Genomic DNA, 15,054 nt, shown 5'->3' on the forward strand with positions numbered 1-15,054 from the left:
CTTTAAAATGTCAAAAGCATTCATAGCTCATGGGCCATACAAAACTAGGCGGCCGCTGGTGTTTGGCCTGCAACCCATATTTTTGCTGTCCTCTGTTCTAGGAAGTAGCCTGATAACTGCATTTTAAATTTTGTTGGAAATATTTAACTTTTATCTTCTCCCTCCCTCCCACATTATGCCTTTCCTGGATAGAACCCGCTATTATGAAACTTATATTAGGTATGTGCTTATTGCCTGTGTTTATATGTTAAATACTGTGTGTTACAAGTGCGACCAATTGGCCTCTCTGAATGCTGAGTGATGAGACGTTCCTTTGAACCAACTGTGATATTATAGCTCAGGGCTCTGGACTTAGGAGTTGGAGGTAGTGGCTTTCTGCATAGGTGGTTATCACCGAGGACTGATATGCACATGCCAGGTGCCCACGGATGAGCCCCTGCAGGGAGAGCTGCTGTGCACTCCTGGTGCCCAGGCCTGTGAAGCAGGGCAATGCCTGCTGCTTTCTGGGGTCAAGTCTCTTGTGAGGCCTTGGTAAAAGCATGATCCCAGCCCCCTAAAGACCAGGGGCCAGGCTGTCTTCTTTGCCTCCCATGTAGTCCTCAACACGTGTGCTAAACCGGATTGAACGGTGGACAGGTTATTTTGTTGGTGATGGGGACGATAGGTCTGAGGGTTTAATTGTATCAAGTGAAATCGTGAGCCAGAGGAGGGTAGGGAAAGAAGGAAGAACGTAGAGGGAGTTCAGTCCTCTCTGGAGCAAGGCGATGTCACAGAGCCTGGCTGGTTTTCCTGAGGACCAAGGCCAGGACAGCAGGGTTTCAGGGGACATTACAGCAGTCCTGGGCAGGGAGCAGTCTTTGGAAACTTGGCAGATGCCATCCATGAGAGTCTCTCCTGGGACACTATCTGAAATGTCTGTCACCCTTCCTGGGTCAGATGCAGTGGAGTGTTGGTGATAAGGGAACCTCTTTGTTCCAGGCTCTGGAATCACACAGGGCCTAGGTAGGAAGGAGCGGGGATCAGAGTAGATGGGCTGGGAGCCCCAGGACTGCCAATCACTGCAGGTCACTGGGTCCATTTTCTTGTTCTGTTCCCCAAATTACCTCTATCCTTTGGCTCCAAGGCCCCTGAGCACAGTGGTTCGGCACCATCATTGTGCAAGGGACTGAGAAGCCCCTCCTAGCATGTACACACACGCGCACACACCCACACTCTCTGGCTCCCTCCCTCTTCCCCGCCCCCTCTACACACACTGTTGCCAGAGGCCTTGACAGTCCAGTCTTGCTTGAGGCAGGTGCATCCTGGGAGAAGCCGGGAGCACATTGGGCAGGGATGCTGGCTGCCTGCAGAGGCACAGCTACAGGAATTGCCTGCCGCCTGCTGAGGTACTCAGGTCCTCTCTCCCAACTGCAGGTCCGACTCAGGAGATGAGCAGTTCCCAACTATTTGCCGGGAAGACCCAGAGATACACGGCTACTTCAGGGACCCCTACTGCTTGGGGGAGCAGGAGTACTTCAGTGGTGAGGAGGGCTATGAGGACGACAGCTCACCTACAGAGAGCAGGTGAGGAGCTCCGTGGTGCCGGCTGACATTAGGGGGCCTGGCTGGTTCTTGTCCCTTGTGCGCTGCCTGCTCATGAAGCCACGGGTTCCCTGTAGCTGCACTCGCGACTGTCCTGAAAATAAAACAGGAGCACAGGCTCCAGGCCAGAGGAGAAGTCGGAGAACAAAAATATAGGGTCTGGAAGAGGCAGAGTGGATGGAGGCTGTTCTCTCAGGCCTGTTGACTCATTTCCACTAGGGGCCTGTGAGGCCTTTTAGTAAAGGTTCCAGAAATGAGAAAGACTCCATGGGCCTGCCTTATGCAGCGTTAGCAATCCCCTTTCCACCAATCCCTTGTCTTCTGAGAGATCTGTTTTTATTTCATGAATGCTGTGAGCTGGGGGCTCTGTCTGCATAGCAGCTCAGCCAGCCCATAGCTTGCTTGGGTGGGGTCGTAATGAACAGCACCTGTTTCCCACTGCCATCAAGGGATCTCTCCTGGAGATGGGGCACAAGAGGCCAGAGTAGCATCTCTCAGCAGAGCTGCCTCTTCAGGCTTCTGTCTCAAAGAAAGGATGTTTGAGGGTAAAAGGGGCACTTTGCTTTAAGACACATAGCGGGCAGTGCAAGGGAGCAAAGGCCACCTACTGCCCTCTTCTCTGTAAATTGCATATCACCATGACAGGGCGCCCATTGACGTGGATGTGGTACTGCCATGAGGTCCCTTTTGGCATCTGAGTTATTACATCTTAGCCTCATATTCCAAGCCAGTGGGGCCCTCCCTCTCCCTGTCCTCCACCAATTCCTTCCCTCAGACTTTGCTTCTTCGGGGCCGTTGGGCACACCATGGCTACCACTTGGACACCCTCTCCCATCTCTGCTGGCCTAATTGACCCTCTCTTCATGGGCCTGCTTCAGGGCTTTGCTTCTCATTCCCTGACTGAAATTGAAATGCCCACCCTCTAAAAACTCCCAGAACCCACTCTGAGCTCCTCTCTTCTGGCGCTGACTTTTTCCAGCTGCGTTAGATGTCCCTGTGCAGGTGGTATTTGCTAAGCTCCTGGAGGGTGGGGACCGTGATTCATGCATCTTTGTGTTCTTGCTGCCAGCCCAGCACCTTGCCGAGGGCAGGCACTCAGGAGAGGGCTTCTAAGGAGAAAGTGAACGGGTGACAGTCGAGCTTGCAGGAAATCTACACTGCACACCGGACCCAGGTCTGAGGCTGCCCCAGTGGGTAGGAAACCACTAGCACCTCACTCGTTTTAGGCCTGATGTCCTTCCTGGAACAGTCCTTGTCTTCCATCTAGAATCTTCCATGAAGCTGAGGCCTGCCTGGTTCTCAGTTAGTCCTACTGTGCCCAAGGAGGTGGGGCGAGATCTGTAGACATGAGTCTGTCTGAGCTAAGGGACAGGGCTTGTTAACTAGGAGCTCACGTGCCCCTTTCTCTCTATTGGTCTTTTTGACCACCAGGCAAAACTACAGCTACTACAACCGATACCTAGGCAGCAACTTGGACTTCGAGCGGCCCCGAGGCTACCATCACCCCCAAGGCTTCTTGGAGGATGATGACTCGCCCATTTGCTACGATTCCCGGAGATCTCCAAGAAGACGCCTGCTACCTCCCACCCCAACATGTGAGGCCAGATTTTTTGTTTGGGCTGGAGCCTCCCCAAGAACAGTGTGACTCTCCCACCAGCCCCAGCGGTTGAGGGGAAGGTGGTGATGGATGTGGTCCTTCCGTGTCCGGGACGTTTAGCCCTCAAGACCAAACCCCTGCTTGGAGACTATCAGCTTTCCTTTGTTTCTCACCCATATCCTGTGTGGTAGAACTCAAACCCCTGCGGCACTGTTCTGGACTGAGAACAGAGAAAGACAGTGTATGGCCCTAAAGTTGCACAGCATAGAGCATCTAATGAGGGGCTTTTTGTGCACATTATCACTGCTGTTGAGCCTGGGATCAACCCTGAGAGATAGGCAAGACATGCACCATTGTCAGACCTCCTTTGTGGCCGGGCTGGCTGACCCTCAGGGCAGAAGGGACTTAGCCCAGGTCTGTTTTGCCAAGGCCCAGGCCTCTGAGCCTGGGGTACCTGGGGATTCTTGGTGTCCATGTCTCCTCAGTCCCCACCAGGGTGTTCCCTTCCTTTCTCACCTCTCTACCCTCCTCTCTCTCATCTTTGCCTCCAGTCTGCTAGTGCCTTCTGCTCATGGGGCAGGTTTTGGCCTTGGTGGTGACCTCCAGGGTAGACGCTCTCATCCTGACGCTGGGGGGATCCTATCCTGCTGAGAAGGAGCGGGGGCTGGCTGCTCCCCCCTCCACCTGGTTTTCTTGTGCAGGTGGCATACCTAGTGCTGCCATGACGTCTGGGTCACCCCCAGTGAGGAATTCAGGCCAGGAAAGAAATGCAGCAGTGACCGCTGCCAGCTCCTGGCTGGGCAGTTTGATTCTGGATATGTAGGCATTTGGATGATAGTTAAAGAATATCCACTTCTGGTGTTTCTAAGGAATGAAGCATATTTTTTGAGCAGTACTCAGATCAGTAACCAAAAATAGCCAAGACACATCGGCTCCGAGTCCGCCGACAACAGGCACAATAACAAGTGTGGTTGGGTGGCGCCTGGGGCCCTCTGTCTCTCTCCAGCTGTCACAGCCCTGCTGGGAAGTGTAATCAGATCCATTGCCATGGTTAATATTTAATTTCGCAGCTCCAAACACAGAGCAATTCTGGTCTCCATAAATACCAGATGACACATATATAGGTGAGGCCAGATGGAGGTCCTTTGCCCATACGAGTCCACTGCCCTCCTCACACCTCCCTTAATGGCCACCATTCACAGGTGCCACCTCAAGGAGGAAGCGAGGAACCCGAGCAGGCAAGAGCAGCTGCCCTCTTTATGTGTAAGGGCACATAACTAAAATATACTTTATTTGCTTTGCTGAGCATTGGTTCAGCCCTTGGGCAGGGAGAACATGGAACTCCTCAGCCTGTGTCCTCAGCTTCGGTAGGAATACCATATTTTGCTGTGTATAATGCACTCCTGTGTATAATGCACACCCATGTTTTTGGCCCAAACTTTCAGGGGAAAAAAATCTTTTGTTTTAATTTCTTATTCAAAATTTTATTTGTTTACATTTAGGTGCTTGTTTTTTGTATTATAAAGGAATTTTAGCACTTATTTTTTTAAAATTTATTGGGGTGACAATTGTTAGTAAAATTACATAGACTTCAGGTGTACAATTCTGTATTACATCATCTATAAATCCCATTGTGTGTTCACCACCCAGAGTCAGTTCTCCTTCCATCACCATATATTTGATCCCCCGTACCCTCATCTCCCACCCCCGTCCCCCCCTTACCCTCTGGTAACCACTAAACTATTGTCTGTGTCTATGAGTTTTTGTTTCTCATTTGTTTGTCTTGTTCTTTTGTTGTTTTTGGTTTATATACCACATATCAGTGAAATCACATGGTTCTCTGCTTTTTCTGTCTGACTTATTTCGCTTAGCATTATACTCTCAAGATCCATCCATTTTGTCACAAATGTTTCTATATCATCTTTTCTTACCGCCAAATAGTATTCCATTGTGTATATATATACACCACAACTTCTTTATCTATTCATCTATCGAAGGACATTTTGGTTGTTTCCATGTCTTGGCCACCGTAAACAAAGCTGCAGTGAACATTGGAGCACACGTGTCTTTATGTATAAATGTTTTCAGATTATTTGGGTGGATACCCAGGAGAGGGGTTGCTGGGTCATATGGCAATTCTATTCGTAATTCTTTGAGGAACCTCCACACTGCCTTCCATAGCAGCTGCACCAATCTGCATTCCCTCCAACAGTGTATGAGGGTTCCTTTTTCTCCACAGCCTCTCCAACACTTGTTACTATTTGTCTTGTTGATGATAGCCATTCTGAATGGGGTGAGGTGATATCTCATTGTGGTTTTTATTTGCATTTCTCTGATGATTATTGATGTTGAGCATTTTTTCATGTTTGTTTGCCATTTGTATGTCCTCTTTGGAGAAATGTCTCTTCAGGTCGTCTGCCCATTTTTCAATTGGGTTGTTTGTTTGTTTTTTTGTTGAGTTTCATGAGTTCCTTGTATATTTTGGATATCAACCCCTTATCGGAGGCACTGTTTGCAAAAATCTTCTCCCATTCAGTTGGTTGCCTCTTTATTTTGTCGATGGTTTCTTTTGCTGTGCAGAGCTTTTAGGTTTCATATAGTCCCATTCGTTTATTTTAGCTTTTACTTCCCTTGCCTTTGGAGACAAATTCATAAAATGCTCTTTGAACCCAAGTCCATAAGTTTAGTACCTATGTTTTCTTCTATGCAGTTTATTGTGTCAGATCTTATGCTTAAGTCTTTGATCCATTTTGAATTAATTTTGGTACATAGTGACAGGTAGCAGTCCAGTTTCATTCTTTTGCACGTGGCTATCCAATTCTCCCCGCACCATTTATTGAAGAGGCTGTCTTTTCTCCATTGTATGTTTTTGGCCTCTTTGTCAAAAATTATCTGTCCATATTTATGTGTTTTATTTCTGGGTTCTCAGTTCTATTTCATTGGTCTATGTGTCTGTTTTTCTGCCAATACCATGCTGTTTTGATTATTGTAGCCCTGTAGTGCAAGCTAAAGTCAGGGAGTGTGATACCTCCAGCATTGTTCTTTTTTCTTAATATTGCTTTGGCTATTCGGGGTCTTTTGTGGTTCCAAACAAATCTGATGATTTTTTGTACTATTTCTTTAAAAACTGCCATTGGGATTTTGATGGGGATTGCATTAAATCTGTGTATTGCTTTGGGTAATATGGCCATTTTAACCATGTTGATTCTTCCAATCCATGAGCACGGAATGTCTTTCCATTTCTTTGTGTCTTCTTCAATTTCTTTTAAAAATGTCTTAAAGTTTTTAGCATATGGGTCCTTCACATCCTTAGTTAAGTTTATTCCTAGGTATTTTATTCTTTTTGCTGCAATTGCAAAAGGAATTGTTTTTTGTATTTCTTTTTCTGAGATTTCATTATTAGTATATAGGAATGCAATGGACTTTTGTACGTTGATTTTGTAGCCGGCAACTTTACTGTATTTGTTGATTGTTTCTAATAGCTTTTTGGTGGAGTCTTTAGGGTTTTCTATATATAGCATCATGTCATCTGCAAAGAGTGACAATTTAACTTCTTCATTCCCAATTTGGATGTCTTTTATTTCTTTCTCTTGCCTAATTGCTCTGGTAAGGACTTCCAACACTATGTTGAAAATCAGAGGTGACAGGGGACAGCCCTGTCATGTTCCTGAATGTAAAGCAAAGGGCTTCAGTTTTTCACCATTAATTATGAGATTAGCTGAGGGTTTGTCATATATGGCCTTTATTATGTTAAGGTGTTTTCCTTCTATACCTATTTTATTAGGTGTTTTAATCATAAATGGATGTTGTATCTTGTCAAATGCTTTTTCTGCATCAATTGATACAATCATATGATTTTTGTCCTTTATTTTGTTTATGTGATGTATCACATTTGATGGATTTGCAGATGTAGAACCATCCTTGTGCCCCTGGATGAACCCCACTTGGTCGTGATGAATAATCTTTTTAATGCATTGTTTTATTCGATTTGCTAGAATTTTGTTTAGGATTTTTGCATCTGTATTCATCAGAGATATTGGTCTGTAGTTTTCTTTTTTTGTGTTGTCCTTACCAGGTTTTGGTGTCAGGGCAATGTTGGCCTCATAAAGTGAGTTAGGGAGTACTGCCTCTTCTTCAATTTTTTGGAAGAGTTTGAGCAGGATTGGTATTAGATCCTCTTTGAAGGTTTGGTAGAATTCACTAGTGAAGCCATCAGGTCCTGGACTTTTGCTTTTGGGAAGGTTTTGGATGACTGATTCAATTTCATTACTGGTGATAGGTCTGTTTAGATTTTCCAGTTCTTCATGGTTCAGCCTAGGAAGGCTATGTGTTTCTAAGAACTTGTCCATTTCTTCTAGGTTATTGAATTTGATGGCATATAGTACTTCATAGTATTCTTGGATGATCCTTTGTATTTCTGTGGTGTCCATGATAACTTCCTGTTTCATTTCTGATTTTGTTAATTAGTGTCTTCTCTCTTTTTATCTTAGTGAGTCTAGCCAAGGGTTTATCGATTTTGTTAATCTTTTCAAAGAACCAGCTCTTTGTCACATTAATTTTTTCTATCGTCTTTTTGTTCTCTGTTTCATTTAGTTCTGCTCTAATTTTTGTTATTTCCTTTCTTCTGCTGACCTTGGGTTTCATTTGTTCTTCTTTTCTAGTTCTTTAAGGTGTAACATGAGGTTATTTATTTGGGATTTTTCTTGTTTCTTGAGATAGGCCTGTAATGATAGAAATTTCCCTCTTAAAACTGCTTTCACTGCGTCCCAAAAATTTTGGTAGGATGTATTTTCATTGTCATTTGTTTCTATGTATCTTTTGATCTCTCCCCTAATTTCTTCTTTGACCTGGTCGTTCTTTAAAAGTATGTTGTTTAATCTCCATGTATTTGTGTTTTTTCCTGCTTTCTTTTTGCAGTTGATATCCAATTTCAAAGCCTTGTGATCAGAGAATATGCTTGGTATGATTTCAATCTTCTTAAATTTGCTGAGGCTGATTTTATGTCCCAATATATGGTTTAGCATTTATTTTTAAACATATTATGGTACAAGAAATTTTATGTCACAAATAATTACAACACACAAGAACACATACAAAGTACAGGAAATTTTATGTACTGGTAACAAATTTACGATATTTACACATCATACATAGAAGGCCAAGAACTCTTCGTCCTTGCAAGTTCATTGTAAATTCAACAAAACCGATGATTATATTCCAGGGTATTATTTTGCATACGGATATCGTTATTGATTTCTAGAGTTACACTCTTAACTCATAAGCATAATTTAAAAAGTTAAAAACATTTATATAGATACGGAATTAGTACTACCCATGTATCATGCGCATCCTTATTTTTCCTTCACAAATTTGGGTAGAAAAGTGTGCATTATACACGGCAAAATACAGTATTTCCTCCATCAGAGATGGTGGTACAGAGCAAATGCGATGATGCGCTGTGTATGTGGACCCTCTCAAAACTGAAAGGCATTATGCGAATGAGAGGAACAGTGACTTTCTTTCCTGGCTCTGAGCCTCATGCCCCTGCCATCCGATCCTGAGAGGGTCCTAGAGGTTGTGCTGATGAGGGAGACTTGTCCTTCTTGGAACGCTGTTAAATTCCACCCCTGCATGGGGTATGGAGGGAAGGCCGCCTGATTAGGACAGCAGGCATTGCACAGATACCTGTGTCCCAGGTCGGCAACTCAACGAGGAGGCTCCAGTCTACCCCACCATGCACTCTGGGCCTGTGAGACCAGGATTGTCTGTCTTGTTCCTCCCCATTGGGCAGTGGCTGGCCTGGTCTTCATGTGCTTTGGGAACTGGGCCTTCATAGAACTGGTTCCTGTAGCTTCGTGTGCCATAACAGGATGCCTGGGAGGGCTCCCCAGGCTGGTGTCTACAGTTTTCAATACAGGAATTGAGGGGTTTTAAGCATATCCTGTGAACTTCGAAAGCACAGGTCAAGAAAGGAGCTGTTGAAGTGTCTTGGGCACTCACTGCCTTGTAAACATTGGTAGGGCTCCTGAAACACCTCCTCCTTCCCGTGGAGGTGTTTCCAGGGGGACACTTCTGGCCTGTGCTTGGGGACCCAGAATTCAGACTGATATCCAGTGCCTGGTGCCCTGAGAAGCCACAAGCTCTGGATCTGGTGTCATCACTCAACCTGTGTAGAAGTCCCTATTCAAAGTGGCTATTAACAAGACAACTGCATACTTTAAAGTCAGAGGTGTTCCTTTTTGTTTTGTCTTCAATGCTAGAGAAGCTGAGTCTTTCCCAACAATAGAATGTGCTTATTACCTGGTGGAGATGGTAGGGCAGGTAGCAAGTCACTCCCTTTAAAACAGGGAAACACTGGAGTACCCTGGAGACACCTAGTCCCCACAGACACTTAGCATGTCTGGACGGTGAGAATGGGGCAGTCAGCAAGCATCTGTGGGATTCTAGAATGAGGTTGTGTCATTGTCTGAAATGCTGTGTTCCCCACAATGTGTGAGCCACGGGCTTTGAGTCAGCTGCGCTCTGGCTGCCTTTAGCTCCTCCCCCTGAGAACAGGCACGGCATTTATAAGAAATCTACTTACACTTAAAAAAAAAATATCCCTCAGTTGGGCTTCTTCTTCATTCTCCCTCCAAGAATTCTGAGACCTCACTGCCTAATGCTTTCTTTTGGACATACCTCTGCTTCCTCCTGGGCTCTCTGCTGAACGTTTGGTGGGCCACCCTGACAGAGAGCCCTGGGGTCCTGACAGAAATTGTTTCACAGCTGCCGGTGTGCTTTTCCTCCTCAGCCCACCGGAGGTCCTCCTTCAACTTTGAGTGCCTGCGCCGTCAGAGCAGCCAGGAGGACGGCCCGCCATCCCCTGCCTTCCCCCACCGCACCGCCCTACCTCTGCACCTGATGCAGCAACAGGTAAGCAGGCCCCCCTGGCCTTGCCACCAAGGGTCTGGGGGGCACCCTGTATAGGACCCATCCTCAGGACACCCTCTTCCCCTTAGCTTCCAATACCAAGAGGGAAAGAGAGAACCTTCACATACACTCAGGTTCAGTCTTAACAACCTGCAAATAGATAACTGTCACAAGCCCCATTGTATGGATGAGCAAACATCAGAGGGTAGGGGATGTGCCCTAGCTCACATAAGGAGGTGATTGATCAAGTTGGCATTTGAATCCAAGGCTGCCAGCTTCCGAAGCTGGCTGTCAGCCTCGATGCAGTCTCCTCTCCTACATCTCTCCTCAGCATTGAAGACAGGGCCTGGTACAATCCATGACCCAGGGAGTGGTGGCCGCTTGACTGAGCCCGAACAATCAGCGCTGCCCTTTATTTGCTCTTAGAGGTTGTTGCTTCATTGAAACACATTTATAGAGCCCTCTGTGGGCAGGGCCCTGTAATCATGGGGATGTGCGAGCCTCCGACCCAGCCTGCAGCGGGAGGGGTTCAGGGAGAAGGTCCTGCCCAGTGAGGGTGGCTGGACAGGAGGGAGTGGGGGCCAGGGCCCACTCACCTGGGCTTCGCCTCAAGGACACAAATAGGGTACATTTCCTTTCTGAAAAGAGCACATCTCTGCCAACTTTTTACTTTTCTACCTTCAGTTGTTAAATTAATTTTGTGTCCTTCTTTATTAGGACACAACTTGGGAAGGCCCAGGCCATCAAATGCCATGACCAAGTAGGCATGGCAATCTCTCCATGGGCATGGGCATGAAAATGCCGTCCCTTTGCTGCCCCGCCCTGAGCAGACCCAGATCCTGTCAGCCCTGCCTCCCTCGGGAGAGCATGGCTTCCCCTTTGGCCTTGGGCCTGCGCTGTTCACAAAACTGGGCCTCAGGGTCCCCCTGAGCAGAGTGGGAATGCCGGGGGCGGATGTGCTGTGGTGTCACTGTAGGCGGGGGAAACAGGGCTTGGACCTAGGGCTTCAGAACAGATACTGGCCTTGTGACGTGTTGCATAATGAGAGCCAGCGGTGTTTCCCTTTGAGTGCTGGGAACCATTAGTTTGCCCTGAATGTACTTCCCACATTTAAATCACAGTACACTGGGTGGCAGGTTCATAGCCCCAGCTTGTACGTCATCCCTGATGCTTGATCATTCGGAAGTAACTTCATGAATTAGCAACTGATTCCTACTGGGGAACAGTCATAAGAAATGCTTGTGGATTTGGGAAAAAAGAAAATGCAGTCCGCTAGAAAGCCAAATTTTTACTGCCAGCTCACTTAATTTACTCAGTGTACTCATGTCCTTTTGAGGTCCTTGTCCGAGGCTGCCCCACATGCTTAGTCCGTCTTGAGGAGGCCTGAGGCCTGTCCCTCTGAGGGCCTCTGGTCTCCCCATGTCCCCTTTCTCCTCAGATCATGGCAGTTGCAGGCCTAGATCCAAGTAAAGCCCAGAAGTACTCCCCGAGCCACTCAACCCGGTCATGGGCCACCCCTCCAGCCACCCCTCCATATCAGGACTGGACGCCGTGCTACACACCCCTGATCCAGGTGGAGCAGTCGGAGGCACTGGACCAGGTCAATGGGAGCCTGCCATCCCTGCACCGCAGCTCGTGGTACACGGACGAGCCTGGCATCTCCTATCGGACTTTCACACCAGCCAGCCTGACTGTCCCCAGCAGCTTCCACAACAAAAACAGCGACAAGCAGAGGAGTGCAGACAGCTTGGTGGAGGCAGTGAGTATGGCTCATCGAGAAACTGAGCCACCTGAGTGCGGGCTGCAGGCACAGCAGGGGGAGAGTCATGAGAACCACACAGGGCAGGAGTGGGGGTGACTCTGAGGGCAGGGCGTCCGCTCACCTCTTAGAAGCAAGGATGGTACTTAAAGCATGAATGTGAAACCACCATCACTGCTGAGTCTCATAAATTAGCTGTACCTAGGATTATGTATGCTCTTCCTGCAACTATTACCAGTTTATACCGTGTTTCCCCGAAAATAAGACCTATCCAGACCATCAGCTCTAATGCGTCTTTTGGAGCAAAAATTAATATAAGACCTGGTCTTATTTTAATATAATAGACCAGGTCTTATATAATATAAGACTGGGTCTTAATTTTTGCTCCAAAAGACTCATTAGAGCTGATGGTCCAGATAGGTCTTATTTTCGGGGAAACATGGTAGTAAAATCTTCTTCCTCAGTGGGTTGCACCCTTGTGGGGTCATGTATAGTTCTGAGCTCCATGACATTTGAAAGCCAAAGCCATTTACAGTCGCATTTAGCTACCATGTATGAGGTCTAGTGAATATGACTGGCTGAGTCCCAGAAGCACAGCATGCAGTTAGTGTGGAGGTGGGTTTTGTGTCACTGGCCCCCCTCAACGCCTTATAATGCATTCGCGCCATTGATCCTCTTTCCATTGATCACCATACCTGTGCAGGTCCTGATATCTGAAGGCTTAGGACGGTATGCAAGGGATCCCAAATTTGTGTCGGCGACAAAACATGAAATTGCTGATGCCTGTGACCTAACCATCGACGAAATGGAGAGTGCAGCCAGCAACCTGCTTAATGGGAACGTGCATTCCCGGGCTAATGGGGACGTGGGCTCCATCTCAAACCGGCAGGACTATGACCTCCAGGACTTTGGGCCAGGCTACAGCGACGAAGAGCCAGACCCCGGGAGAGAGGAGGAGGAGGACCTGGCAGATGAGATGATATGCATCACCACGCTGTAGCCCCCAGGGAGGGGCAGACTGGCGCTGGCCCCTCAGGTGGGGTGCTGGAGGGCCAGGGAAAAAGTGCCTCATAGTTAGGAAAGTTTAGGCACTAGTGTGACGTCCACATTCAATTAGACTTTTGTACAAGTGATGTCATGCCTCAAGGAAGCCATACACCTGGTAGGGAACAGCTGTGCACACATGCTCAGCCCCCATTATGAGAAACCGCAGGTCCAACCCTCTCTCAGAGGACTGACCGGTGTAGAGGGCGGACAAGCCCTGCCCTCTTGTTCAGAGTGCATCTGGGGCACTCACCCGTGCCCACCGACCTGCCTGCAGGCACGGTGGGGAAGGTTAAAGGTGATGACGATCACCATACCTGTGTCATTACCTCAGCCATTGGTCTAGCATATCAGACATTCACTGGGCCCAGCATATCCAGTTTTAAACCCTTTCCCACCCAAAAATATACTGCTTCCTGGTTTCTGTTTAGCTGTTATGAAATTCAGTGTGTAAGTCAGGACCTACCTACCAGCTGTCATCCTGAGAGGAAAGCAGGACCTTGTAAAAGAGGTTTTCTGTTATATGACACGAGTTTACATGAGAGAGCGTCACTCAGATGGTCGGTTTCTGACTGTCAGGATAAGGGCAACTGTAAACTGGAATCATCACTCGCAACCAGGTCAACTTAGATACACTAATTTGGTTAAAAATTATAGATTTACTGTACATGACTTGTAATATATTATAATTTGTATTTGTAAAGAGATGGTCTATATTTTGTAATTATTGTACCGTATTTGAACTGCAGCAATATCCATGGGTCCTAATAATTATAGTTCCCCACTGAAATCTAGAAATTCTTAGTATTTTTACTCAGACTAAACAGAAGTAGAAGAAATAGAGCCAATTCTCCTTTATTCAGTGAAAATCTTTTGGGGGTAAAATTTTAAGTTCAAAAGAACCTGACACTACAGAGATTTTTCTAAAATATTTTGAGTCACTATAAATCTGTCTTTACATTAAGATATACCGTATGATTATTTGCAGTCTTTTCTTTGGGCAAGAGTTCTGTGAGTTGATCGTGTACCTTTTGATCCGCCATGGGTTGCCACTGTCTTGTTTCACTTTACCTCTCCCCTGCTAAGTTGATGGCAGTAGGTCAAGCTGGTTGCTCTGACCCTGTGGCATTCCTAGTTGTTGGTTTCTCACCTGCCTACAGGACATTTCTGCATCTCTAGTGCAGGAATAATTGCGTGGGTAGATGAAGTCCCGCTTCTCATGTCCCCGGGGAAATGGTGATGCTGCTTGTCGTAAGAAATAAGGACCGCTGGGGAAAGGGGGAAAGGGAGCAAAGTGACGATCTACAGGATTAGAAGCTTGGGTTCTGGAGAAATCGTATTATTGCCTTTTTACAAAATATTGCTGTACTGTGTGTTCTCTGAGGGCTTTTATATGCAATTGAATGAGGGCTGACGTTTGCATTAGCTGCACTCCCACTCCGATTGCACTTCCTGAAGAAAACCCACTTTTGGATCATGAGACCTGTCAAGGCTTCCTTTTCTGTTCACAGAATTATGCCGACTTTGTCAAGTTACCTTGGCGGGGATTCTTTGCAGTCCAAAAACAAACAAACAAACAAACAAACAAACAAAAAACAGGTAGCAATTTTTGGTTCAAAATTTTTAAATATTACATAGACAACCTGTTAATCAGTGGGTTTTTTTTTTTTTTTGGTTGTTGTAAATAACAATACTTTGTTATGAAGACCTTACAAACCTCTTCTTAAGACATTCTTACTCCAAATCCAGGCAAAAACACTTCAAGGTTTGTAAATGACTGTTTCCTGACGTAAATTCTTTTTTATTAAAATGCAAAATGTTCTTCATAATAAAACTGTGTAATAATTTTATTATGTTTGGGAGCTCTCCTTGCAAACACCTGGTGTTTGCCAGTGAGAGCTTCAGAAGGGGCGAACACTCTGTGCGGGCAGTTCTGTAACTGTAATTCTGTAAATAGATATTTTTCTTATCCTTGTGGCTCCTTCAATGCCTATGGTAACTTAATACCAGCTGCGGAGAGCACTGTTTCTCCTAAAGGGCTAAACCACTGTTACTACGGTCTGGGACTCTGTTTCTCTTTTAGGTATTGGTCTTACTGTGTGGCTTACCATCACCAGTCCAATGCTGCCTACCAGCTGACTTTTCTGGTATAGGCAATGATGTT

The 15,054-nt window shown here is 46.3% G+C and overlaps 1 protein-coding gene across 27 annotated transcripts in view; it reads left to right on the plus strand.

Annotated features, from left to right (window-relative positions):
• CACNA1D (calcium voltage-gated channel subunit alpha1 D) overlaps positions 1-14,861 on the plus strand; it is a 427,078-nt gene extending 412,217 nt beyond the window's left edge. For 24 of the 27 annotated variants that reach the window (XM_088798486.1, XM_088798482.1, XM_088798495.1 and 21 more), the window contains 6 exons: positions 193-219; positions 1,414-1,563; positions 3,013-3,176; positions 9,969-10,090; positions 11,526-11,846; positions 12,550-14,861. In XM_088798486.1, coding sequence (XP_088654612.1) covers positions 193-219; positions 1,414-1,563; positions 3,013-3,176; positions 9,969-10,090; positions 11,526-11,846; positions 12,550-12,846 — 1,081 coding nt within the window. In that variant the 3' untranslated portion in view covers positions 12,847-14,861. The remainder of the gene's footprint in view (positions 1-192; positions 220-1,413; positions 1,564-3,012; positions 3,177-9,968; positions 10,091-11,525; positions 11,847-12,549) is intronic. The other 3 variants (XM_088798478.1, XM_019724248.3, XM_088798491.1) reach the window with 1 other exon arrangement.
• The last annotated feature ends 193 nt before the right edge of the window (positions 14,862-15,054 follow it).

Source organism: Rhinolophus sinicus, chromosome 5 (genome assembly GCF_057876585.1).
Source record: "Rhinolophus sinicus isolate RSI-liver-muscle chromosome 5, RSI-T2T, whole genome shotgun sequence".
NCBI lineage: Eukaryota > Metazoa > Chordata > Mammalia > Chiroptera > Rhinolophidae > Rhinolophus > Rhinolophus sinicus.